This window comes from Megascapheus bottae, chromosome 14 (assembly GCF_031878675.1).
Source record: "Megascapheus bottae isolate mThoBot1 chromosome 14, mThoBot2.hap1, whole genome shotgun sequence".
In the NCBI taxonomy this organism is placed as follows: domain Eukaryota; kingdom Metazoa; phylum Chordata; class Mammalia; order Rodentia; family Geomyidae; genus Megascapheus; species Megascapheus bottae.
Window position 1 is genome coordinate 9532300 of NC_143522.1, and position 26958 is coordinate 9559257.

The 26958-nt window shown below is 39.6% G+C and overlaps 1 protein-coding gene across 2 annotated transcripts in view; it reads left to right on the top strand.

Annotated features, from left to right (window-relative positions):
* The first annotated feature begins 5858 nt into the window (after positions 1-5858).
* Positions 5859-26958, top strand: part of Pcnx1 (pecanex 1) — a 143847-nt gene continuing 122747 nt past the window's right edge. For both annotated transcript variants that reach the window (XM_090344398.1, XM_090344399.1), the window contains exon 1: positions 5859-6012. In XM_090344398.1, the coding sequence (XP_090200524.1) occupies positions 5860-6012 (153 nt within the window). In that variant the 5' untranslated portion in view covers position 5859. The remainder of the gene's footprint in view (positions 6013-26958) is intronic.

The window sequence follows — 26958 nt, forward strand, 5'->3', positions numbered from 1 at the left end:
ACTGGTTTAGAAGGTAGCAGAAGGTGGGTTGATTGCAGGGACTCTCTACACTATGGTCTTTTCACAAACACTATTATCACCAAGGAATGTTCCTGGCTTTCCTTGCCAGTTATATCTAGACTCTGAAGGTGATAACTCTTTAATTTCTGCATAACTATTGACTAAGCACTGGTAGTTACTAAGAGACAATCACATCAGGCCAAGTAAGTCTTGCTGGAATTGTACTATGCTGACTAAAATACAAAGGTAAATAAATTCTTTAATCTGATGCAGACATATCAATGTGATTTTACATACATTAGACACAAAACTAAGAAGAGTCTTTCAGTGCCAAAAGATAGAAGATAATGTGTATGCATATTATTTCTCATTTGGGATTTCCAGTATTTGGAGAATTTTGCTGTATCTTACATACTTCTTTTGTTTATTGCTCTGCCCTGAAAGTGTGTGTTTAATCTGAAGAAAAGTCACTTTTCTTTTTGAGATATAACAAAAGGTACTTTTAGGATGACATCAAACCACAATAAGAATTACTGAACTACTCACATTCAATAAAAACTTGTTACAAAATATTCATCATGGGCCAGGAGTTTGGCCTAGTGGGAGCTTGCTTGCCTAGCATGAACAAAGCCCTGGGTTCAATTCCTCGGTACCACATACATAGAACAAAGTTGGAAGTGGTTGTGGCTCAAGTGGTAGAGTGCTAGCCTTGAGAAGGTCCAAGGATAGTACTCAGGTCCTGAGTTCAAGCCCCAGGACTGGTAAAAAAAATATTTATCATATGGAATTAGCATTTAAAAGTGAATTGAGGTTTCCAAGAAGGGTTGGACTTCTCCTAGGTAATAATAAAACCTTCAATTTTACTCCACATCCAGATACTGGTGTTTTATAGTTAGATTATATGATTGTGCAAATTTCCTCCCCACCCTCTTTTGATACTTATTTTCATTATATGATATAAAGTAGCACATAGCAAGTGGCTAAAGAAAAGAGAATCAGAGAGTATTATTCTAGGTACTTCCATTTGCTTCCAAATTCTGATCATTTTAAATTATTTTTCCCCTCTTTTTTTTTCCTTTTTGAACTCATCTTCCAAACTGGCAAAATGCTTTTAAAAGGTGAAGTACTGGCTAGATGTGGTAGCTTACATCTGTAATCGTATTTATCTGGGAGGGTGAAATTGGCAGGATCCAGGTTTAAGGCCAGCTAGGGAAAACATTTTGTTACATCATCATCTCAACCAATAAAAACTGTGCATGATAGCACACATTTATCATCCCAGCTACATGGAAAGCATAAATAGAATTGTGGGTCTACACTGACACAGGGAAGGGGGTAGCTTAAAATCTCTCTTTCTTTTCTTTTTTTTTTTTTTTTGCCAGTCCTGGGCTTGAGCTCAGGGCCTGAACACTGTCCTTGGACTTTCTTAAGGTTAGAGCTCTACCACTTGAGCCTCAACACCACTTCTGGCTTTTTTCTATGTATGTGGTACCGAGGAATTGAACCTGGGTCTTCATGCATGCTAGGCAAGCACTTTAACCACTAGGCCAAACTCCCGGCCCCTAAAATCTCTCTTTCTTTCTCTTTTTTTTTTTATTTTGCCAGTCCTGGGGCTTGAACTCAGGACCTGAGCACCACTTCTGGCTTTTCTATGTATGTGGTATCAAGGAATCAAACCCGGGTCTTCATGCATGCTAGGCAAGCACTCTACCACCAGGCCAAACTCCTGGCCTCTGAAACTCTCTTAAAGGCAACTGCAGCAAAAAAAAGAAAAAAGAAAAAAAAGGGTTTGGCTCCAGTGGTAAAGTGCTCTCCTAATAAGCCCAAGGCCTTGAGTTCAAACACCAATACCACACACACATTGCAGAGCTATGAAATAAATGCTGAAACAGATTTAAATGTCTAATTAGAAAGTCATTGGTGTCTATGCTTCCTTCAATTTCTCTCAATTATGTCAAATGATCTTAATGGCTTGCTGCTAAGCACCCAAAGCATGCTGGTTAATGCCTTACCCTCACAGACTGCACAGTTTAGTTGAAGGGATATTAAGCAGCACACAATTAAGTGGTGAATGAGTGGACCATGTGAGGGTGCTGGGGCTGTTAGAAAAAAAAATTGATGAATGAATTTGGAGCAGTCAAAATGGATTTTAGTAGGTAGATGGAAGGGTAAGGTTTTCTAGGCAAGGCATTTGGTATCTATAAGAGCACAGAAGCAGAATTAATGAGCGGGTGAGCTGATAAAAATAGTAAGTAGGTGTGCTGATACTAATAAAAGGGTTTTATGCTGGGAGTAGAGATAGTTAAGTTAAAGAAAATAAAAACTCAAGTTTGGGGAGAGTTTGAACGTTTAGCTAAGGAGTAAATCTCGTGTAAGCAACTGAAGGGAATTAAAGGCTTTTAAGAAAAGTGGATTAGGGGAATTAATTTGTCAGTGAACGGTAGAATGGTTTTGCTGAGGGGAGAATGGTAGCAATGGGAGGCTATTGCATCGAGTTAATAAGGGCATCCATCAGGATTGATCTGACCACAGAGAGGAAAGACAGAACATGAGAAAGACTGTGGGAGTGTAGATCCTGGGGGAAGGTAGATGAGAATCAGAACACTTGGATACTTGTGGCATTCTAGACACTGGCAATCCATGTGGGCCCTACAGTCTGAAGTAGTTGATTATCACTACACCATTGATAATGTTGTGCTGGACAATCTTGTGCTCCCGGTGGGCTCTGGTGTGTCGTCAGAAGGCTGGGTGCACTCTATTTTGTCCCTTTCAGGCAGGAAAGAACATCTGCTGTTGAGGTTCATGAAGCGTCAAGAAATGTAATTTAAATAGGATTAGCTGAAAGATGAGCAAATGTTAGGTAGTGGTTTGATAGTATGTCATGGCTGCTAACTCTGACATGCTAAGTGTAACATTATTGATGGCTTTTATGCCTAGCTAAGAGAGTTAACACTTAGCAAATTAGATCTCCTACTGTTTGTCCTGCTCTTAAGACTATGAGTATGACAGGGTATGTGACCAGGGGCAAACCACTTAACCTCTCTGGGTCTTGGCACCTTGTTTATAAAATGAGGAGCTTGTGACAGAACTCAGAAGCATTTTGAAAGCTATAGATATAATAAAGCATGTAAGCTTTTCCCTGACCTCCAAAGACTGAGGGAGCCATTTGGAAAGGTCAGATTTTACTCTGGGTTCTTTCAATGGCCAATTTCAGAGATGAACATTTTTCTAAAATGCTTTCACTCTGGCAGACCATAATGAAAGATGTCATTGGTAACTCCCTTTTTTAACCTTTTCAATCTACACATTTTGCTGGCTTTTTCACCAATGGGCTGTTCCACTGATTCCCATGTCTAAACACTGGGATCACGCCCAGGCACACTGAAAGGAATTCACACATTCTATCTATACTAGCAAGTCAGGAACCATAACACAAGGGGACCATGTCAGTGTGAATTTTGGCCCAGTTCTAAGTATTAAGCTCTTTTTTTTTTTTGTCTATTTCTGCTCCTTCCCCCTCCCCCCCAACTCTCAAATCTGGATTTTAGCTACTTGTCCTATTCTCTCCAGTCCCCAAAGTTTATCCCATACAACAGCTGAATTTGGGCCTGGAAAACCCAGTAGTGAGGCTGAGGGCTCACATTTTTTCAAAGCTTGCCACAAACTCCCAGACTTGTGTTTGCTCCCGGAGTTCCCCAGGCTGTGTTCCAGCTGTCCTTGGCTTATAACACCCACATTCTATGTCAAACCAGCTTGGTTCCGGCTGCCTTCCTGGCCTGCTGCCGATTCTATATTCTCCAGATACTGTCTTCTGGTTGAACGTTCATCACACCAGCTGCATCTAGTTCTACTCTCCATTTCTCCCAGTCTGTCTCACCCTGTTACAGTTAATCTTTTCATATGAAACCACTGTGGATGTTTGCTGGTATGGAAACTGATGTGGTGTTGGAATTTTATCCTTGTTTACATCTTCCTTTGTGTTGGAAAGCTTGGGATCACTTCCAAAATCTCCACAGAGAGCTTTCCTGTCTCCTTTGGGAGAAACAAACAAAAAACTTGACAATACTTTGCCTGAGATAGAACTGCAAGTTAGTATTTTAACTGCAACACTGCACTATTCAATCTTTGCTCCTAGACACATATTTAAAAATAGGTTCATTCACATATTTCCATTTTAAGGTATTTTATTGAAACGGGGTGGTTTTGTGCTTGTGACAGAATAAGGTTGAGGGTAGTGTTCTACAGTGGTAGAACACCTTGAGGGACCTTGCAGATCCTTTAGAATTCTTGGAGGGTTTGTTTAAACAGAATGCTGGGTTCCTTGTCTTTCCCCATCCCATCAGTTCTTCTGCGGTAGTGCCTGAGGATTTGCATTTCTAACAAGCCACTCCCAGTATTGACCCCTAACTTCACTTTGAGATTGAGTCATAGCTCAACCTATGTAAACAGAAGCTGCCGATTAGTTCAAATGCTTGCCTGAATGGCTTGATGGAAACTGTTGAAAATAAACTTTGAAACTCATTTCTGCTGGGTGCTGATGGCTCATGCCTGTAATCCTAGCTGCTCAGGAGGCTGAGATCTGAGGATCGCGGTTCAAAGCCAAACCGGGCACTGAAGACCATGAGACTATCTCCAGTTAACCACCAGAAAACCGGAAATGGTGCTGTGGCTCAAGGGATAGGTGGTAGCCTTGAGCTGCAGAGCTCAGGGACAGCACTGAGGCCCAGAGATCAAGCCCCACGACCGACAGGAAAAAGAGATGGGGGTGGGGGGGAGATGCAGAAGTCCTTATTGTAAACTGAGGTGGAGCCACAACTCCTGTTTATATTGGCCCATTCATAAAAATGGCTACAAGTTACAGCATCTTAAAAAATAAAGTCACTGTCCTTTCATATCCTTGGAACGACTACTTGTTAACTTACGTCTCCCAATCTTAGGTGGGGCCCCCTTTCACACCCAGGTCGCTGCTGGCCCAACTCCACAGGCTGGACCTGGTTCCTGCTCGAATTGGACGCACTTGTGACTCTTCAGGGATGTCATCTGCCCCAGCTCATTCTTCCAGACATACAGTGACCATCTGGGATCTCGCCTTCCCCGGTGAACAGGTGTTTAACAAATATCACAGATAGGTCTGGATGCCTTTCTGGAGGTCTGTTGGTGTCTGAGTCAGAAAGACCCTGGTGAAGAGCGAGTCCATGAACTTGACAAATTGAAGGAATGGCCTTCACTGGACTAGGCCCAGGGTGGTGCGAGCCCGGGTGCGCTGCTGCCAGCCCGCCGGCAGGAGGCGCCTGCGTGCCGCAGCGAAGCGCGCACCCGAGGCCCCCCCGCCCCCCAAAAGCGCGCTCCCGCGGAGACCCGCTGAGGGGGGCGGAGGGAGAAGACCGGAGAGGTGGAGCCGGAGGGGGCGCGGCTTCCTCCGCGTCCCTCCCGGGCGCCGGGTCGCCCGCAACGCCCGGCTCAGGCTGGCAGCCAGCGGGGGTCGCGGCCGTAGCGGCGGCGGTGGCGGCGCTGGCGGGCGCGGGTTGCGCTCCGGCTCCGGGGTGTTAGGCTACAAGATGGCGGCGGCGTTCCGGAGGCCGGGTTCCTCCTCCTCCTCCTCGCGCTCCTCCGCCCCGCGGCTCACCGCCTCCTCCTCCTTCTCGGTCTCCTCCTCCTCCTCCTCCTCCTCCTCCTGCTGCAGCTCTAGCGACCGCCGCGGCGCCAGCCCGCTCTCCCGGCGCTCGGGAGGGGGCTAGGCTCCGGGCGGCGGCGGCGGCAGCGGCGGCGGCGGCGGCTCCGGACGACGAGGCCGCGCTGGGGCCGGGCCGGGGACGGCGGCGGGGGCGGCGGCGGCGGCGGCGGCGCCGCCGGGTGGGGATGGGGTCGCAGACGCTGCAGATCCTCCGGCAGGGGGTGTGGGCCGCGCTCAGCGGCGGCTGGTACTACGACCCGCACCAGGCCACCTTCGTGAACGCGCTGCACCTCTACCTGTGGCTCTTCCTGCTCGGCCTGCCCTTCACCCTCTACATGGTGAGTGTGCGCGCGCGTGTGGGGGGGGGGGCGGGAAGCGCCGTCCCCGGGTCCCCGGCCCCCGGCCCCCGCTCCCCCTCCTCCTGCGGCCCGTGCCTCCCCGGGAAAACCGCTGCCTCCTCCCCTCCCCAGGCCCTTGCAGCTCGGGGCAGCCTCTCTCAGCTCGTGGGATTTTGGGGGGTGGGGGGTTCAGCCCGAGCCCGGGGAGAAGCCGAGACGACCCGATCGTCCCGGGCTCCCTGGCAGCATTGGCGCCCCGGTCTCCGGGCGCCCTCGGGCGCTGCCTTCCCCGGGGCGCTCCTCGTCCCGCGGGGCCGAGGCTGTCCTGCGCTTCGCCCCGGGCGCGCGGAGCCCTGGAGTTGGAGAGGACACCCCCACCCGGGTGTCATCGGGGGTCGTCCTGACTTCTGGCTGGTGCTTGGGAACGCGGCTCGTCACCGTCACGCCTGGGGCGGGGGGGAAGAAATCATTGTTTTGATCCCCAGTGGTTTGTTGCTGGCTGCTGAGCTCCGTGGGCAGCGGCTCCGGTGTTTCCACGCCAGACCAGAGCAGGGGCGAGGGGGGAAGGGAGCGCAGGCGGGTACAGGGAAATCTGGCTGGCATTTCACGGATTTGTTTGGGTTGGGTCAAGGCCTTAGACTGATAGGCAAAAAGGGGAAGTTCTGCCTGTTGCTTACTCCGCGGTGCCCAGCCTCTCCGAAGGGCCTGTGTTTATAAAAGCTGTTTTCATGAAAAGTGAAACGCATTTTTTTTAAAGACCTGTGAGTTTATGCAGTGCCGCGTTTAGGAAAACTAGAGTGGAGAGAAATGGTACAGCTTTATGCAAACATTTTAAACTAGCCGGGACGGAAGACAGGATAGAAACAACATCTTTTATTGATTTTATCTTCGGAGCTAAAGAGTTGTGGGTTAGAAAAACCCCAGAAGGCCATAGATGAGGACACCCAATTCTTCCCTCAGTGACTAATTGACAGGAAGTATGCCTGCTTGGGGGAAAAATGTGATAAATTTCACATTCTTTAGTAGGTTCTAATTTTTCATTGAAATTGCTTTGAGGGGACTTAATGCTTGATCTTAAAAAAGAGCTATTAAAATTACTGATGGCTTTTTGTTAGAGGACTTGTTCAGTCTTTTATAATTTCAATTAATTCTGGCATAGGGAGTTCTGTTTGTACCACACTACCTTCCAGGAATATGACATCATTAACGAACAGGTTAATTACTTTGGGTGTACGAATCCTCAGGCTGTCACACAACTTGCAGAGCAGAATTCTCTTGTACAGAAGAGTTAGAGATTGAAAACCGAAAATAATCTTGAGATGTTAGGATTAGTCCCTGGGTTCCAGAGTGAAGGTTTTGTGTTAGTACCTGCAACTAACTGTGTTATCATAGTGTAAGCCTCTTTCTGTAATTAACAAATATTACTAATGGAAAATAAGAGCAAAGGGAAAACAATATGTTGTGTTTAGTTGCTCCACTTTGGGCGTGTTTATTCAGTCCTCAAATAATTCTCAAATATTTGAGTATCTGCTATGTACTGGACACTTCTGTTGGGTTCTAGGAGAAATTGTTTCTCTGATTTGTTTGAATTAATGGCAATGCCAATCTTCCCAAGTCTTTTAAAAGCTCCTCTTGAAGTTGGGTACTAGTGGCTCACTCTTGTAATCCTAGCTCCTCAAGAGGCTGAGATCTGAGGATCAGGCTTCAAAGCTAGCCCAGGCATGAATGTCCATAGACTCTTATCTTCAATTAATTGCCAAGAAGTTGGAAGTGGAGCTGTGGCTCAAGTGGTAGAGAAATAGTCTTGAGCAAAAAGCTAAGGGACAGTGTCCAAGCCCTGAGTTTAAGTCTGGAGCTAACAACACACACACACACACACACACACACACACACACACACACACACACACACACACACACACACACACACACACACACACACCCCCCCCCCCCCCCTTGATTCTTTTTCTGTTCACATCCAGTCCATTAGCAAATTTGAGGGTTCTGTGTTCAGAACCCTCTAACTAGAATCCAGCTATCAGCATGATTATCACAGTCTCTTGTTTTAAACCATCATTTTTTCTCTTCTGGATTTTTTCAGTATTCTGACTAGGTTCATGACTTCTGTTCTTTATTCTCCATGCAGAAGGCTGCATGGTTCTTTCAGATCATGCCACTTTACTGCTTTCAGAGCCTGCCTTCTCTTGTGTCTTATGTCCTTACCTTTTCCCCAGTTTTCCACCATACACACATTTACGAGCTTAATAATCTTCCCAAGGCCTTTGCACTTTTTCTTCCCTCTGTGATTCCTACCCAGGTGTCTGTGTAGTTTGCTCTGCCTATTTCAGATTTCTGGTAATGTGTGAGACTTTCTCTGATACTCTGTGTGAAATAGAAGCTTCCTGAACTCTCACCACACTTCATGGCCCTCTTATTCTTTTTTTAAAAGGTAGCACTTATCACTAGTGGATATGTACATAGATAAGTTTGTGTATATGTACTTACTGTTTGTATTATCTCATAGAATGTAAGTTCTATGGAATAGAGATTTCATTTGGCTCATTACTATATTTTCAGAACCTAGATCATTGCCAAGCATGTAGTAATTGGATGTTAAGTGAATGATTAGAAATGAACAAAACATAGCTTCTGCCACCAACTTAAAAGTCTAGCCTGGGGACATATAAACAATTGCAAACATTAGAACTCTTATAAAAGGGTGTATGATCCTGAGTTTGTAATGAGGGTGGATCCTAGTCTTGGAATGAGGGGAGGTATCTCTGCAAAAGAGGATTTGTAAACATTTGAAGTCTTTGAATTGGAAGAGGCTTAAGACTATTTGCCTAGGGTTTAAACTTTTTCCCTCCTTTCAATCAGGAGCTTTTGTTTATACTTTTAAAGGTGGAATTTATAGCTTCTACATTTCTAGAACTTCTGAGTGAAAATAGAAACGGATCCCTTTTTGACTTCTTTAAAGGTTTGTCTTTAGTTCTTGCCCCTTTTTATATTGTTGTAATTAACTATCTTGTATAAGATGTCACAGGTGAACTTTTTGAGTATGGGTGGTATTTTTTTGTTGGGTAGAAAGCAAACTGGAATTGGTGTTATCTTAATTTTAGAATCTTGGCCTTGTTACAAATTGTGTCCTTTTTGCAAAACACTTTGCCTTCCAACCTTCACTTATTCATTTTGAGATATTTCTTGAATATTTTACAAGAAAATACTTATGAAATAGAGAAATTATCCCCCTCAGTAAATGTCATTTGAAAGAATTGCTAATTAGAATGTTTCACCCTAATATTGTATACCTGGAGATTAAACCTAATCTCTTTGTATTTATTTTGAGTCAAGCCATTATCCAACATATTGTTTTCTCCTGTTAAGAGAGCTATCTAGAACATTTAAAATCCTCATGGTAGGTAGAGTGCTTATGCACAATGCCCTGAGTTAAGTTCTCAACACCTGCCAATCAACAAACAAAGCAATTTTTTTTTTTTTGACAGTTCAGGAGCTTGAACTCAGGGCCTGGGCACTGGCCTTGGAAACTTTTTGTTCAAGGCTAGCGCTTTGCCACTTGAGCCACAGCACCACTTCCGAATTTTCTGTGTTTGTGGTATCAAGGAATCTAACCCAGGGTTTCGTGCCTGCTAGGCAAGCACTCTATCACTAGGCCACCATCTAGGCCCCAAAGTAATTTATTTAAGATAGTCTCAAATTCTAGTTGGCATTAGAATTACTTGACAGTGTTAAAAAAGTGTACATTCTGAATTAGATCTGGAGCATATCTGATTGGCTTATATATTATGAACTCTCTAGGTTTATTTAAAGAACTTATATATAACCCTAATTTCTAGCCACTGATTTAATTTTCAGATGACTCAACGTATCTTTGGCTGTCTTTTAGGCATCTCAGAGGTGTTATGTATGAAGCCATTGTGAATTCCCAACTAACCCCAAAACAAAACAGTTAATGTCACTTAGTTTTGTCATTTTAATGTCACTTTCATGTTTCTCCTTTCTCATACAATCTCCTTATTCTACCTTATGAGCATTTCTTACAGTTTCTACTGTAGAAAATCTCAGATCTTCTTTTCACTTCCTACTCCAGGCCACTTTTCTATTGTCTTCAATAGCATCTTAGTCTCTTTACAGACCTTTGATTTTTCCTGCTTATTTGCAACATTTCCTCTGTAAACAGAAGACATAAATTGGTTTATCACTCTCCCTTTTCAGGCAGTTGAATAGGTAGGATTACAGGCATGAATCTCCTGTGCCTAGCAAGATTTTTTTTTCAAGATCGGATACTAATATTAAACTCTTTCTTCTTCTTCTTCAGTGCTTGGGATTACATGTGTGCACCACCATACACATTTTACTTCATTTTCCATCATAAATGTATCGTATTCTAGAACTTCTTATAAATGGAATCATGTAACATACTTTGTGTAAGCCTTGTCATTGGGATATTAGCCTGTGATTAGGATATTAAGATTTATCTGTGGTATCCTTAGCTTGTTCCTCTCTATTCTCAAGTAATATACCTTAGTATGAATGTAGTGCAGTCTGTCCATTCTTTTTCTTTTTTGGCTCTGGGGATTGAACACAGCACATTGCACTTGCTAGGCAAGTGCTTTGCTACTGAGCTCTGTCTATTCTTCTGTGGATGAGGGCCTGGACTTTTTTTTTTAATGCTTGGGATCCTTTCTAATGCTTTCTACATGCTATGCAAACATTCCACTACTGAAATTCAAAGGCATTGAGAAACTGTTGACCATCCCAAAGCTATCATGCTTTTCTGTTTTTTTAATGTAACTGTAAAGATGGTGGATAGAGGGGTTATAGTTACGTAAGTATGGAATCAAGTAATTTCCTTCCTCATTTTTCTTGTTTAATTTATAGTAAATTAATGTGATTGTGTACTTCATCTTTTCATTATTAGTAGTCTTTAAATACTATTTCATTTGCTCACTAGAGTTTTCTTTATTATTATTATTTTTTAATGTAGTAGGACTTTTTTTTCTGACCTATTCTGATTTTCATTAGTGGGGAGGAAGAGGATAAATTAAAAAGAAAATTACAGAGCCTGTAGTCCCATCTGTTAGTCTGTGATCATTAGAGGATTGTCATGTACATAGACACACTAAGTGCCAAAGTGTACTTGATACCAAAATATATTCGGGCCTATAAATTTATATATTTCTTTTTTTTTTGCCAGTCCTGGGCTTAAGCTCAGGGCCTGAGCACTGTCCTTGGATTTTTCTCAAGGCTAGAGCTCTACAACTTGAGCCTCAGCACCACTTCCGGCTTTTTCTAAGTATGTGGTACCAAGGAATCGAACCCGGGTCTTCGTGCATGCTAGGCAAGCACTCTACCACTAGGCCAAACTCCTGGCCCCAAATTTATATATTTCTATACTTAAAAAAATGGGCTTTTAAATTTGTAGTGTTTTGATGCCTCCTATTTTTACTTGATTGTATATTTGGAATGTCTCCAACTGGGAAAAACTGGCCTTTTAAGTATCTTTGTGTTATACTGCAGTTTTTAATGTATACCATAACATGTTACAATATATCAAAGCATTTTCCTGACACTGGTATGTTGGTTGTTTACAGCTAGCTATTTAGAAAACAAGGGTGAATATTCTTATGGTTAAATCTTTGAGTGTTTGCATAATTTCCTAGAAGGAGGTAACGGTGTTTATTGATGGAAGAGCAGATAAAAGTCTGGTCTGTCATAATCCTGATGTTTAGCCTGTTTTCTTTGGAAAAGGAGGGGGAGAGAGAGAGAGGAGTAATGGAGGATAATCCAGCTTTGAGAAATATCCCAGAGGTGGAATTATTTCTTACTCTTGATGAATGAAAAAATGAGTTGACTACTGAGAGATGGTAAGGGTTGCTAAATTGTCATGAAGATACTTTTGAGATTAGGGAACTCAAAGTTTAGAATGTTGAAAAAGAATGTTCCTGAGAGAAAAAAAAAAATGGGATAAAATTTACTTGGAATTTAGCAACATAAAGATACTGTCTTCTAGGAAGAACTTAAAATAGCCTCAGAAAGAACTCCAAGGTCCAGTAGCACTTTAAAAATCTCAAAGGAGATAATAATGTAGGACAAGAGTGGAACAGAGTCAAGGAAAGACTATTTTGAAAAGAAAATAGTAAAAAATGCCAAATTGCCCTCCAGACGGTAGTGCTAATTTAAATTGCCATCTTCTGTATCCATAGTACCCCCACTCAACACCTTCCAAAATGTCATTGTTGTAAATTTCTTATTCACTGGAATGTTAAATAAAAGTATTTCAGTAACATTTTGTTTGTTAATGACCTTTTCCTAAAATACCTTGTAATTCAAATTTTTCTTAATCCAATTTAAGTATTTACTGCACTAACTTTTTACCCAACAACTTCCATCTGATTTTTTTTCCTCTAGTGTTTGTACTCAGATAATTGGAGATGGAATTGATTTGTTCTTTCTAATATTTCATCTGAGTTAAATCATGGCTTTCTGTCTGTGAATATGGCTAGAGAAGGTGAAAACTATTTGGTGATAGTGCTAGAACACCTAGACACCTGAGTAGTAACGCTAGAACAGTGTAGATTAACAGTGTGGAAAGTGAGAATACAACAAACATTCCTTAGATCTTTTGTTGTTGTTGTTGTTGTTTATTATTTTTTATTGTTGGGGTAATGTATAGAGGCTTACAGTTACATTTTCCAGGTAGTAGGTGCATTACTTCTCACCCATTGATACCCCTTCTCATGTTTTTGTCCCCATTTTCCTCCCCCACCTTCTTCCAATCATAGTTTCTTCCCCTTCCCTTTCCCATTTCAAATAAACATATATACATTATATCAGGAGTTGTGGTTCTTATACGCAGTGGAATTCTGTGCTGCCATCAGAATGACCCCCCCACCCCCCTTTTGTGGGTCATCAGGCTTGAACTTGGTCTGGGAGCTATCCCTGAGCTCTTCAGCTCAAGGCTACTGCCCTACCTCTGGGCCTGGACATTTTCCCTGAGCTCTTCAACTCCAGGCTACCACCCTACCCTTGAGCTAAGCCCCACTTTCTGTTTTCTAGAGGTTAATTGGAGATAAGAGTCTCAGGTCCTTTTGTGCCTGGGTTGACGTTGAACCTTGATTCTCAGATCTCAGCTTTCTGAGTAGCTAGGATTCACCCCATTTGTAAGGAAATGGAAGGGTTTGGAAAAAAATCATATTAAGTGAAATAAGCCAGACCCAAAGAACATAGGCTTAATGGTTTCCCTCATTTGTAATAATTAGTAGACATCTAGGACTCTTCTAGCAGAGGATTACAATAGCTCAAAACCTAGGCTCATAAGTCATATAAGATAAGACTAAATGTTGTTTTGTTTTGTTTTAAACTATGCAGATGAACTGCACCAAATCACAGTGAAGTGAGAAGCAACAGATTCTGAGCCCTGTGGTTCCTCTGCTTGTCTTCCAAAAAATCCTGATTGGATATTATCTTTGATAGAAATGTAAACCAGTTCAGAGTTTTTATTTTGGGGGGGGTGGCGGGGGGTGCATTCTGTAAACTTTGTATAAACCAAGTAGATCCCTGAACTGACTGCTGGAAACATTCAGGAAGCTTGAATCACATAGCTGCCTGTTTTCTTTCTAGCCATCCTCACTTCTTGTTTGAGTGTTGTCTAGACATAAGTTAAACAGGTTTCAACCACTCATTAATCCTTTTTAAAGCTTTACATTTTGATGTAATTTTAGATTTAGACAGGAAGTTAAAAAGGTAGTAGTTTCCATATACTCTATACTCAGCTTCCTCCTTTTTTTTTTTTTTTTTTTTTTTTTTTTTTTGTGGGTCATGGGGCTTGAACTCTGGGCCTGGGTGCTGTCCCTGAGCTCTTCAGCTCAAGGCTACTGCCCTACCTCTGAGCAATAGCCCCACTTTCCATTTTCTAGTGATTAATTGGAGCTAAGAGTCTCTTGTTAGTCTTCAGTGCCTGTGCTGGCTTTGAACCTTGATCCTAAGATCTCAAGCCACCTGAATAGCTAGGCGTGAGCCACCATGTTCGGCTCCCAGCTTCTTCCTCTTGTATTAAAATGTTATATAACCTGACATACTTATCAAAATTAAAAAATTAACCTAACCTTGGTATGATGCTGTTAATGGAATTACATTTTATATATTTATTTTTCCTCTCTCTCTTTTTGTGGGTTGTGGGGCTTGAACTCTAGGCCTGGGTACTGTCCCTAAGCTCTTTAGCTCAAAGCTACGGCCCTACCCCTTGAGTCTCAGCCCCACTTCCCGATTTCTAGAGGTTAATTGGAAATAAGTCTCATGGTCTTTAGGGCCCAGGCTGGCTTTGAACAGTAATCCTCAGATCTCAGCCTTTTGAGTAGCTAGGATTACAGGCATGAGCCACCATGCTGCTATGTAGATTTCTTTTTTTTGTTTTTTTTTTTTTTTGCCAGTCCTGGGCTTGAGCTCAGGGCCTGAGCACTGTCCTTGGACTTTCTCAAGGCTAGAGCTCTACCACTTGAGCCTCAGCACCACTTCTGGCTTTTTTCTATGTATGTGGTATCGAGGAATTGAACCTGGGTCTTCATGCATGCTAGGCAAGCACTTTAACCACTAGGCCAAACTCCCGGCCCCTGCTATGTAGATTTCTTGAGTTGCTTTTTCCTGCTTTAGCATCCAATCTAGAATATATGTGTTAGATCATTATCTTTAATATGAGTTTCTTATTGTTTTCCACTAACATTCTGGGCTTCTAGTCTTTGAGGGTTGTTCAGTTTATAAAAATTTTCAAATATTTCCTAGATGTTTTATGCCTACAATAAATGTTTTAGATGACCAGAAAAGGCAAGTATTGTGAACTTTTTTTTTTTTTTTTTTTGCTGGCTCTGGGTCCTGAACTCAGTTCCTGGGTGCTATCCCTAAACTCCTTTTGCTCATGGCTAGTGCTCTATCAACTGAGCTACAGCACCACTTCTAGCTTTTTTTTTGTGTGTGTGTGTGTGTGTATGTGATTAATTGGAGATAAGAATCTCACTGACTTTAATGCTTAGGCTGGCTTTGAACCATGATCCTCAGATCTCATTCTGAGAAGTTACAGTTACAGATGTGAGCCACTGTTGCGTGGCAACATTTTAAAATTATGAATTGTTAGCCTGTACTTTGGGCTGCTTTTTGAGGTTTTTGCATATGAAAATTAGAAAATTAAGAAGAGTATCTCATCGTGGCAGGATGAAGACCTGTCTTTTCTTGTATAAAGTTGTATTGCTCAATTTATAAACTAGAGATGACAAGATGAGTACACAGCCATGTCAAGGTAGAATATGACTTAAGGGTATCAATATATGTGAATTAATGCACCTTCTATCTGGCAAATATCATGTAACCCTTCTATTAATTACAGTAAAAATATATGAGAAAAAATATGACAATCTCTTTTATGTCATAAAATGCTCAGGAATCAGAAGGAGAATGTTACTTCCTAAAATACTTTTTGCAGACCGTAATCCATACATTTAAAAGATTTACTGTATGTGAGGCCCTGAGATGGGCCTTATGATGAGATCTTTATGGTATTATTTGAGCTGGGATGTTTCCATGGCTTTCCCACCAGAGTGCAGGATATTTGTTCTGAGAAAAAATTGCTTATTAAAGAATTATGTTTTGGGGCATAGTGTTTTGTTCTGTTGTCAAATATTTTATTATAATACGTTCAACATGTTAAAAATTTCCCTGAGTTTTTTAACTTCTGAGACTATGATTTATGCCCATAAGTTTATTATTCATACTATCTGACAGAAGAAAGGGTGTTTCTTTTCTTTTTTTTTTTTTTTCCTTTACCAGTCCTGGGCTTGAGCTCAGGGTCTGAGCACTGTCCTTGGACTTTCTCAAGGCTAGAACTCTACCTCTTGAGCCTCAGCACCACTTCCGGCTTTTTTTCTACGTATGTGGTACCGAGGAATCAAACTTGGGTCTTCGTGTATGCTAAGCAAGCATTCTACCACTAGGCCAAACTCCCAGCCCCAGAAGAAGGGATATTTAAACAGTTAAGTAAACTTCAAATAGAGTAGTTATTATTACCACACAGTGGCATTTTACTTTTGCCACAAACATACTTTAGATAACATTTCCACAGATATCACTGACCCTTGTGAAACAAATCAAATCAACTTGGCAAGATGATAAACAGGGTTTTGTTGTTATTTTGGAGATTTAGTAATAAAATCCTCAATTTAAGGATTTTTCTTTCTATGGGCAGTGTATCAGGGCTAGTTTAAACATTGTTTTGAAAGGCAGTTATTACAGTTTACCCAATTGATTAAAACAGTCCCATGGTTCCCTCAGTGGTTAAGTGCTACTTTTTCATAATCTCAGATATTGTAGATTTTCTGTTCTACTAGTACATTTGTTCTTACCTGAATCTTACATTTTTTTAACTGAACAGTTTTATATGGGTGAATATTTTTTTCCTTGCATTCCCTGTCATTTTTTATTTCCTGGCTATTTTTACATACTATTCTTTAAGTTTTCTAGGGGTACTGTTAAATTGGTATTACATTTATAGATTACTTTTGGGGGACTTTGATGTATGTGTGTGTGTGTGTGTGTGTATGTGTGTATGTGTGTATGTGTGTGTATGTATATGTATGTCCATACACTCTTGAGTTAAGGTGATCTTTCCAGTCTTTTATTTGGGGGATAGGGTGTCGGTAATGGGGCTTGAACTCAAGGCCTGGGCGTTGTCCCTGAACTTTTTCCCTGAAGGGTAGTGATCTAGCACTTGGAGCCACAGCACCATTTCCTATTTTCTGGTGTTTTAACTGGAGATAAAAATATTATAATCTTTCCTGCTTAGGCTGGCTTTGAACTGCAATCCTTAGATCTTAGACTCTTGAGTGCCTAGGATTGTAAGTGTGAGCCACCAGCGTGTGACTTCATTTATTCAAGTTTTAAATGTTCATCAGAAAAAAAATAAATTTTTTGTGAAATAAAAAAATTAAAAAACTTTTCTAACTCTATGTGGTTTTCTTAGGTTAGCCTTAGATTTTTAGTTTCTAATATTAGTGTAGACAAATTACAATTATGATAAACCCCCAAAACTCATGTTTATGATGCTATCAAAAAGGACTAATAATCTCCTTAATATGTAAAAGTTACTAATTGTCTGTAAGAAACAAACTAATAGGAAAATGGATAAAGCATATGAACTGTTCATAGAAATGTAAAGTAAAAGTGATCCTTGTTATAGTTTAAAAGGAAAAAAATGATCCTTGAAACAGGCACTGGTAATCTTACATTCTCATTAAGATGTAGTATAATAATATAAATGTTTCTTTCATCATGTTTCTAATAAGCAATTTCCTGAATATAAGAAAAGTGTTTTGTGTGTGTGTGTGTGTGTGTGTGTGTGTGTGTGTGTGTGTGTGTGTGTGTTGGTATTGTTGTTGGTTGTGGGGCTTGAATTCTGGGCCTGGATGCTGTCCCTACCACCCTACCTCTGGACCTGGGCATTGTCTCTGAGCTCTTCAGCTCAAGGCTACCACTCTACCCCTTGAATCATAGCCCCACTTCTGTTTTCTAGAAGTTAATTGGAGATAAGAGACTCAGGTCCTTTTGTGCCCAGCTTTGAACCGAGATCCTCAGGTCTTACCCTCCTGAGTTGCTAGGATTACAGGTGTGGGCCACCTGTAATCCAGCTTTACTTCATCTTTTTTTGTAGCTCATCTTTAGTGTTCTGAACAATATGTGCTCAAAAGGTCATTCTGTTCCCTCCCCACCCCCTTGTAGACAGTCCCAGGGCTTGAACTCAAAGGCCTGAGCACTGTCCTAGGCTTTTGCAAGGCAAGCACTGGAGCACAGCATCACTTCTGGCCCCGGCGCCCCCCCCTTTCCCCCCCGCCCCCCCTTCCCTCCCCGCCCCGTATATGTGGTACTGAGGAATCAAACCCAGGGCTCCATGCATGCTAGGCAAGCACTCTATAACTAGGCCACGCTCCCAGCCCTTTCTGTTTCTTTTTATCTTGTTAGCCTTGTCATTGTATGGGTTCGATGTTGAAAACATCACATTTATTGTGTTATATATCCATGTAACATGTACTTCAAAGTTTTCTCATTTAATCCTTACTATGGCTTTGTGAAATGAAGATATTGTCATTCCCACCTTACAGATGAGGAAACAGGCTCTTTGGAGTTAAGAGTTAAATCAGGATGACACAAGCTGCTTCTGTAATTTGTTATCTTTGATCTCAGGAACACCTCCATATTCATCTTTTGTCTTCTTCCACCACATAGTAATACAAGATGTTTCTGATTAATCAGCTCTTGTAAGCCTACCTGTGATTGATTTGAGATGAACATAATGTCCTCTGATCATTTTCAGTATGTGTTCTGAATCTGGACTTCTCTGAACTATCCTTTCCATCATCGTCTAATTATATCCTTAATTCTGGCTGTCTTCCTTTACTAGTATTAGGTGAATATAGTGAAAGTCCATTTATAAAGGTTCTCCTAGGGATTTAGTTATGGTGAGTATTAAGGTGAGTATAGTGAAAGTCCATTTATAAAGGTTCTCCTAGGGATTTAGTTATGGTTTTCACATATACTTACAGTGAGAGGATTTGTCTCACTGACCACTTGGGGCAGGGGTTAGCTTATTCTGTGGGATACATTATAAATGAATTTTATTAAACTTTAATGTCCTTTCACTTACTGGTCTAATGTGCATTTCTTATCCTGTAGTGTTTGTATCAGATGCTATCTCCTCATCATTGCTGATGCTCTCACACCTTCTTTGTTCCAACTAGAGGCTATACATTTGCAGTCTGCTTATATATTGTCCATTCCAGTTTATGTAAACAAAATCTGAAAGTATAGTCCTTAGAAATACATGAATCAAAGAGCCTAGCTGCATGCCCCAAGAGATAGAAAACCTTTTTTGGGGAGATTTTCACGTAAGTTTGAGTTTGCATTATTTTTGTCTTCTACTGTACAATGTCATTGTACAGTACTTAGACCAGTGCCCCACATTGGAGGATTGAGAAACTGCCCTAGAACATGCATTCTTCATGGGAGCTCTATGACTATCACGGTGCCAAAAATTAGTTCTTGGGAGTATATGGGGAAAAAAAAGTGGTGCTGTGGCTCAGGGGGTAGTCTTGAGCTGAAGAGCTCAGGGACAGCACCCAGGCCCAGAGTTCAAGCCCCATGACCTACAAGAAAAAAAAACAAAAGTGTGTGCCTATGTGTGCATGTGCATGTACGCACATGCTCTGGTTCTTGGCCTTGAACTCAGCTCCTGGGTGCTTCTCTTATCTTTTTCAGTCAAGGCTGTCAGTCTTCCATTTGAGCCACAGCTCTACTTCTGGCTTTTGTGGTTATTTGGAGATGAGTCTCTTAGACTGTTCTGCCAGGGCTGGCTAGTAGCTAGGATTCTGGGCATTAGCCACTAGCACCTGACTTTTACTCTGTTTTGGTACATATGTAATATACATATATAAATGTATATATATTTATTATATGTATACATACATTTCATATACATACATAAACACATTACTATAGTACAGATCAAAGTAAATGTGGTATTAACACTTTCAAGGATGAAATGGCTGGGGAAAAAGGTGTACAAAGGTTCCTTTACAGTGTCAATACTAAGTGTGAGAATCTTCCTTTGGACTAGATCATTTAGTGGTGGTTAAAAATTCAGGCTCTAGAGACAGATTGCTTTTATAGTCCTATTTCTGGCACTTAACTAATTGTGGGCGAATGCCTTTGTAGCCTCAATTTTTTCATCTGTAAAATAAAAATAATAATGACTCTCCAAAGAACTTTTGGGAGCCAATCCATTTGAAGCACCTGGCACTTTGTAAGACACTGAATTAGTTCAGGAGAGAGTAGTTGTGGTTCAATGCTATATTGTCATTCCTAGAAGTATCTGAGATGATATAGGTGTTCAGTAGACATTCGTTGAGTGAAGTTCTAATTTCTTGAATTTGTTTGAGTTGTCTTAATGGAAAAAAGGAAATGGAGACGGTAAGCTGTCCAGTGTTCCCTTTTTTGTGTGTATATATGCTAAGCATCTTTCACATTTACTTCACCCTAAATCTATTGTGGACTTATTTTCTAGTTTTAGCATTTCCTTTTAAATGGAGAAATAAATTGATTATATAGGGTGCACTACCCTAATCATGTCTCAAACAAATTGGATGAGTGCAGGACAAATGGGATAGGAATGACACATGGGTTGTCCTGGTGACATTCTTAGGAGAGCTAATGCATTGCTGTCCTTTAATTTCTAAATCTTATTGATCTTCATTTTGTGATAGGATTTCAGCTTGTAATTTATTCCATTGAATTTTAGTGAAACATAAAATAATATAGTTAAGTTTTGATTATTAGTTTTATGTGTATTGATTTTTTATTTAAAATATTTTTCTTGATCTTCAGTTTGGATTTTTTTTGTGACAATATTTTGTTAGTGAATTACATTATTTTGGTTTTAAGCCTTAATTTTGTTATGGCTTCTATAAGCTTTCTTGAAAAATTTTTAAATTTTTATTAGCACCTATTAAACTGTACAAAATATCTGTCTTTGTGATGCCATTTGTATACAGGTATATGACATTGATCATGTCCCTTGTGGCCCTACCTTATCTCTGTTCTGTCCTCTGCTAATCCTCTTCCTCTTCCCAGATAGTCATAAAAAAGTCTATTCCATATATAAGAGAAAATACTCAATATTTGTCTGAGTCTGACTTATTTTGCTTAAGTTGGATTCATTTTCTTACCTGCAAATGACATAATTTTGGTTTTTATTATGGCTAGATAATACTGCATTGTGAATGTGCCACATTTTCTTGATACCTAGACTAATTTTATAACTTGTAAGTCTTAAATTTGAGCTACTACTTTATATTACATACTGTGTCTGTAGAAGTATAGTTATTCTTTTTTATTAAAGAATTTACTAACATTGAGTTTTTACATCATATTTCAAATGATATGTTTAACAAACAAGTATTCAAGAAGGAAATCTCTATACAATTACTGGCTCTTAGATTTAGTTATTCTTTTATATATAAGCAAATATTATTTTATATTGTATTTTCCTAAAAGATGAGATCTCATTGAATACATTCTGAACTGCATTTTGTGAGGTAAATAACATGATCATATAGGTGCCATTTTTTATAATTGTAGTCATGCTAACAGAAGAACTTGTTAGTGAATGGATAATTTTACTTTCTCTGCATCTTGAAAAATGGTTTTAGTAGAATCGATAAAAAAAAACAACACTGTTCAAAAAGAAATACACTCATTACCTGACTTACGTAACTGTAACTCCTCTGTACATCACCTTTATAATAAAAAGTTTTAAAAAGGGAAAAAACAATAGCATAAAGAAAAGGTCAAGCTGTTTAAATTGACTTTATGAGAGATTCTGGTCCTTTTACCATTTGGAAATTCAGTTTTAACAATTTACTCATTTATTTGAACTGATCCATAAAGGATTTTTGTTGTTGTTGTTGTTTTTGGTAGTGGGGCTTGGACTGTGAGCCTGGGTTACTGCCCCTGAGCTCTTCAGCTCAAGGCTACTGCCCTATCCCTGGGCCTGGGCATTATCCCTGAGCTCTTCAGCTCAAGGCTACCACCCTACTCCTTGATCCACAACACTACTACCACTTCCGGTTTTCTAGTGATTAATTGGAGATAAGGGTCTCACAGTCTTTAGTGCAGGTCTTTAGTGCCAGGGCTGTTCTTAAACCAAGATCCTCAGATCTCAGCTTCCTGAGTAGCTAGGATTACAGGCATGAGCCACTGCACCCAGCTTCTCTATCTGTTTTAAAATGATTAAATTGTTTCTAACACATTATAAAGCTATCAGATAGTGATATAAGACCATTGAGATTTTAATAATTTTTCAGTGATTCTGTGAAGCTAAATTTCCCCAATAATACAAAACCAATGTTTTCTGGTGCACACTGATTCATCTTTTTTCTAAAGGGAAGACATCAAAAGTAGAGGTAGTATTCAGCATTGTAGCTTCTTGTAATAAAAAGTAGGTATGCTGGGGCCAGAAGAGTGCTTGCCTACCATGCACAAAGACCCAGGTTCGATTCCTCAGTACCACATACATAGAAAAAAAAAGCTGGAAGTGATGCTATTGCTCAGGTGGTAGAATTGGAAAGCCCAAGGACAGTGCTCAGGCTCTGAGTTCAAGGCCTAGGACTGCCAAAAAAAAAAAAGTAGGTATGTTATATACTTGTACCAAATAACATTAGAACTACTTTAAAAATTCATTAAAATTTGTTTGAAAAAAAAAGCACAATTTTTCTGTTAAGCAACATTATTGATTGAACCTGATTTCAGGGGTATATATAAAGAATAATTTCTGGCCTCTCTGCTGATAGGTACTTCATTCAGAGTTGGAGGTTATAGAACTGTACATGGTATATATGAGATATGAGGGAAAAGTGTTTGATGTTGATTTTTTATTTGGGTTCTTGCTTAGAGAAGGTTGTTTATGAATGTATGTATATGTATGTGTGTGTTTCCGGAGGTTTGAACTCAGGGCAGAGCTTAGTTAGGCTGACATGATACAGCTGAGATGCCTTCAGCCCTAATTTTCAGGGCTTATTTTTAGGATAGGGTCTGGCTTATCCCCAACATTCATCTGTTTTTAGGCTTCTTGTCACCACAGTGAGCCATTTCGTCTTCCCATTGTAGACATGAAATCTTAAGGACTTTTCTGCCTTCATTAGCCTATTATGATGGTCCTTCCAAGCTCAGCTTCCCACATGGCTTGGGATGACAGGCATATACCATTTTATTATGGTTTACAGAGAAGTCTTGTGATTTTTTTTTTCTTTTTCTGCCCAGACCTTCAATTGTGACTCTTTAGTGTTAGCCTCTCAAGTAGTTAGGATTTTAAGTGTGAATCTCTGACTCCCAGCTAAGAAAATAAATTTTCATTTAGAGTAGGAATCAGCAGACTGTTCCATGTAACTATGATTTTTTTTTTACATTTACTACTGATTGAAAAAAAATCAAGAATGACATTTTGTGACATGAAATTTATAAACTCTAATTTCATTGTCCATAAAGACATTGTATATGCTCATTTGTTCACATATTTGTAGCTACTTTTTATCTTACAAGGTTGAATAGTCACAATAGAATATTTGTAAATTGTGAAATATTTGTTCTTGGGACTTAAAAAATAGTTTATTTCTCTATAAAACCGGATTAGTGATGGTGTTCTATTATATAAATTATGCCATACAATCCAAGTAGCTAGGGAAGATTTTTGAATTTTTTTTGGTCACAAAGAAATTACAAAATGTTTTAGGTGATAGATCCCTAAGGATCTTGAGTTGATCAGTACATCTTATAAAAATGTACAAGAAGGGGCCGGGAGTTTGGCCTAGTGGTTAAAGTGCTTGCCTAGCATGCATGAAGACCCGGGTTCGATTCCTTGGTACCACATATAGAAAAAAAGCCGGAAGTGGTGCTGAGGCTCAAGTGGTAGAGCTCTAGCCTTGAGAAAGTCCAAGGACAGTGCTCAGGCCCTGAGCTCAAGCCCAGGACTGGCAAAAAAAAAAAAAAAAAAAAAATGTACAAGAAGGGCCTAGAGTTTGGCCTGCTGGTAGAGAGTGCTTGCGTAGCATGCATGAAGACCTGGGTTTGATTTCTTAGTACCACATACATAGAAAAAAGCTGGAAGTGGTGATGTGGCTCAAGTGGTAGAGCTCTAGTCTTGAGAAAAGTTCAAGGACAGTGCTCAGGCCCTGAGTCTAAGCCCCACGACAGGCAAAAACAAAAAAAAAACCAAAACAAAAAACACCAAGACATCACATTGAATCCCATAGTGTGTAATTATTATTTTAATAGAAAATGATACCCTTAATAACTTAGCTTGAAATCAAGGTTCTTAACCTCTTTGTGCATGAGCTTCTCTTATCTATAAAAGAGAGTAATAGAGTCGATATCATGAGGTGATTGTGAGGGCTAAGTCACCTAGAAAAATGTGCATTATACTTGATAACCACTATTATTTGTTATTAAGGACCTTGGAATATTATCTTCCCCATGTGTAAGAAGAGGCTTAGTGCTCAGGCTCTGAGCTCAAACCCAGGACTGGCAAAAACAAAACAAAACAAAACAAAAAAACCCAACCAAACAAACAAAAACTCAGGGTCTGAGCACTATTCCCGAGATCTTCTTTTTGCTCATGTGTAACACTCCACCACTTGAACCACAGCTCCTCTTCTTTTTGGTTATTAATTGGAGTTAAGAATCTCACAGTCTTCTTGCCCAGGCTGGCTTCCTCGGATCTCAGCTTCCTGAGTAGCTAGGATTACAGGCATGAGCCTGTTCTAAGATGGTACATTGTTGTGGTTTCAAATTGTATTAACACTAGTAAAGTCAGATGTGTTTTGTGTTGTATTTGTGGGTCATTTTAAATTTCCTTTTCTTGCTAATAAATAAAAATAGGTTTTTGTCTTATGTCTTTTTCTGGTTTGTTTCCTTTTTGTTGTTGGTTTTGATGGAGTTCTTTACGTATCTTATTTACATACATACTTGTACATATATACTTTTCTTTTAATTTGTAGTTTCTCATAAGTTCTTACTTTCAATTCATTAGTCCTTTTATTGTTTGTGCTTTGAGAGTTATGCTTTAGAGATCTTCTATCTTATAAGTTATAAAGACATTTTAAAGATTTTTTTTAAAGTCCTACTAAAATTTTTCTCTTAAGAGCATTAAGAATAATAGGAATTCCCCAAAGTGAAAAAAGTGTTTCGAATTAATAATGAGCATTTTAAGAAATAAGTTACAAATTTTCCCCATAGGCTTGGTCTTAATTACAAATCACTTTTCCATTCTTGTAACGTGGACGCATACACACTGGTCCTGGGGCTTGAACTCAACAGCTGATGCTGTTCTTGAGATTTTTTGTTCAGGGCTAGTGCTCTACTTTAGCCACACCTCCATTTATACCTTTTTGTTTCTGGTAGTTACTTGGAGATAAGAGTCTTACATTTTTTTTTTTCCTGCCCAGGGTAACTTCACACTGTGATTCTTAGATCTCAGATCTCAGCCTCCTAATTTGCTAGGATATTAAGTATAAGGTACTGGTACCTTGCCATTCTTTTAACCTGTAAGTTACAGATCACTGAGTTATGATTAAAAAGGTTTGACTACTACTACATGCTAAGTAAATCTCAAAAATTTCAAGAAGCTAACTACTTTCTAAGATTAGAAACACATACCTTGCCTGTTTTAACTTTAGAGTCTTTGAAATTTTAAAATCTGATATAAAAAATGTGGACAAGTCTGATGAGGTTGCAAGTCTTTATCTTGTGCTTCCAGTGTTGTGACCTTTATACTTATTTAATGAGTATCTTTGTTTGTCCACCAGTAATTTACCAGCTGCTCTGCTACCTCTGATCTCTACTGTCCACTGTTGGTTGTGCCCTAGAAAAGAAGGAAAACTAGCTTTCATTAGCAATGTTATCTGTAGATAAACTTTCATGTGATCATAAACAGATCAGCTTTTAGTACCCAGGGCTGTTCATGTGCTTGATTGTATCAGTGGTTACTTGAAGATAACATTCACAATAATATTGTATATCTTAAGGAAAAGTGATATTTTGGCAATACTAGAACTTTATTGTTTGTTCCTAAATACAACTAATACTAAGTTGTTACCTTCAAGAAAGATTAAAAATATATGTTATATTTTAGAACTAGGATCAATAATACGAAATGATATTTAAACATAACAGTGAAGTTTTATCCTGTAAATTATTTCTTCTTCCAAAGAATTTATTTTTCCATGAGTTGCTGTTTATTACCAGAGTTCTGGGTGTCTCTAGAAAACTTTTCTTTAAAAACCAGTATTTATGGCTAGCTTAATAAAATAAGAAGCAGATAGTAAATACCACTTGATTTGCTCTTTTGGCATAAAAGGCTAGGTAAGCTAATAGGTTTCTAGGTTTAAAAAATATTTTTTTTTTTAAAAAAGGAACCATTGAAATCCTATAAAGGTAGTTACCATTTACCTTTTTCTTGTATTACTGCTTCATAATTATAGATTGATAATAAGATGATATGTCTGATGCTAATATTACCTGCCCTGGAATCAGCTGAGAGTCCACAACTAATGCAAGTAAAGAGAGAAACAAGTTTAAATGCATTTATATTGCAGCCGAGTATATACTTGTGCACTTGTTACCTCCTTTTGGAGACTGAAAGTGTTAGAGCACAGTTGTCTTCTGTCCCCTGGAAACCTCCTGGGCAATCATACACAGGGCTTACACATCTAAGCCACAAAGCATAAAATAAATGGTGACTCTTTTTTATTTGAGTGGAAATACAAATTGTTTCTGATCCTGGTTCTCAATTTGTAACAGCCACTTAAATGTTCATTTTGAGAAAAAAATTTATACTGCTTTCAGTCTTTTCAGTGTTTAGTGTTTTTTTTTTTTTCCACCAGACAGTATTGTCTTTTAATCTGTTAGGAATCATTATTATGGGTTTTATTTATTTATTTTTTTAAGTAAAATATTTTCTTTTTTTTTTTGCCAGTCCTGGGCTTGGGCTTAGGGCCTGAGCACTGTCCCTGGATTTTCTCAAGGCTAGGGCTCTACCACTTGAGCCACAGCACCACTTCTGGCTTTTTTCTATGTATGTGGTACCAAGGAATCGAACCCGGGTCTTCGTGCATGCTAGGCAAGCACTTTAACCACTAGGTCAAACCCCCTGCCAAAGTAAAATATTTTCATTGAGAAAAAAACAATGGAACTTTAAATCTCCTTAACACTTTTCTAGAATCCATATATTTTTTACACAATTCAATAGGAGTAGAAATGTGTCTCCATGCTATGGGTAAGCTCTTCTATTTTAATGTTATAACTTTTTTTTAAAGAATTTATTAACGTTGATTTTTACATC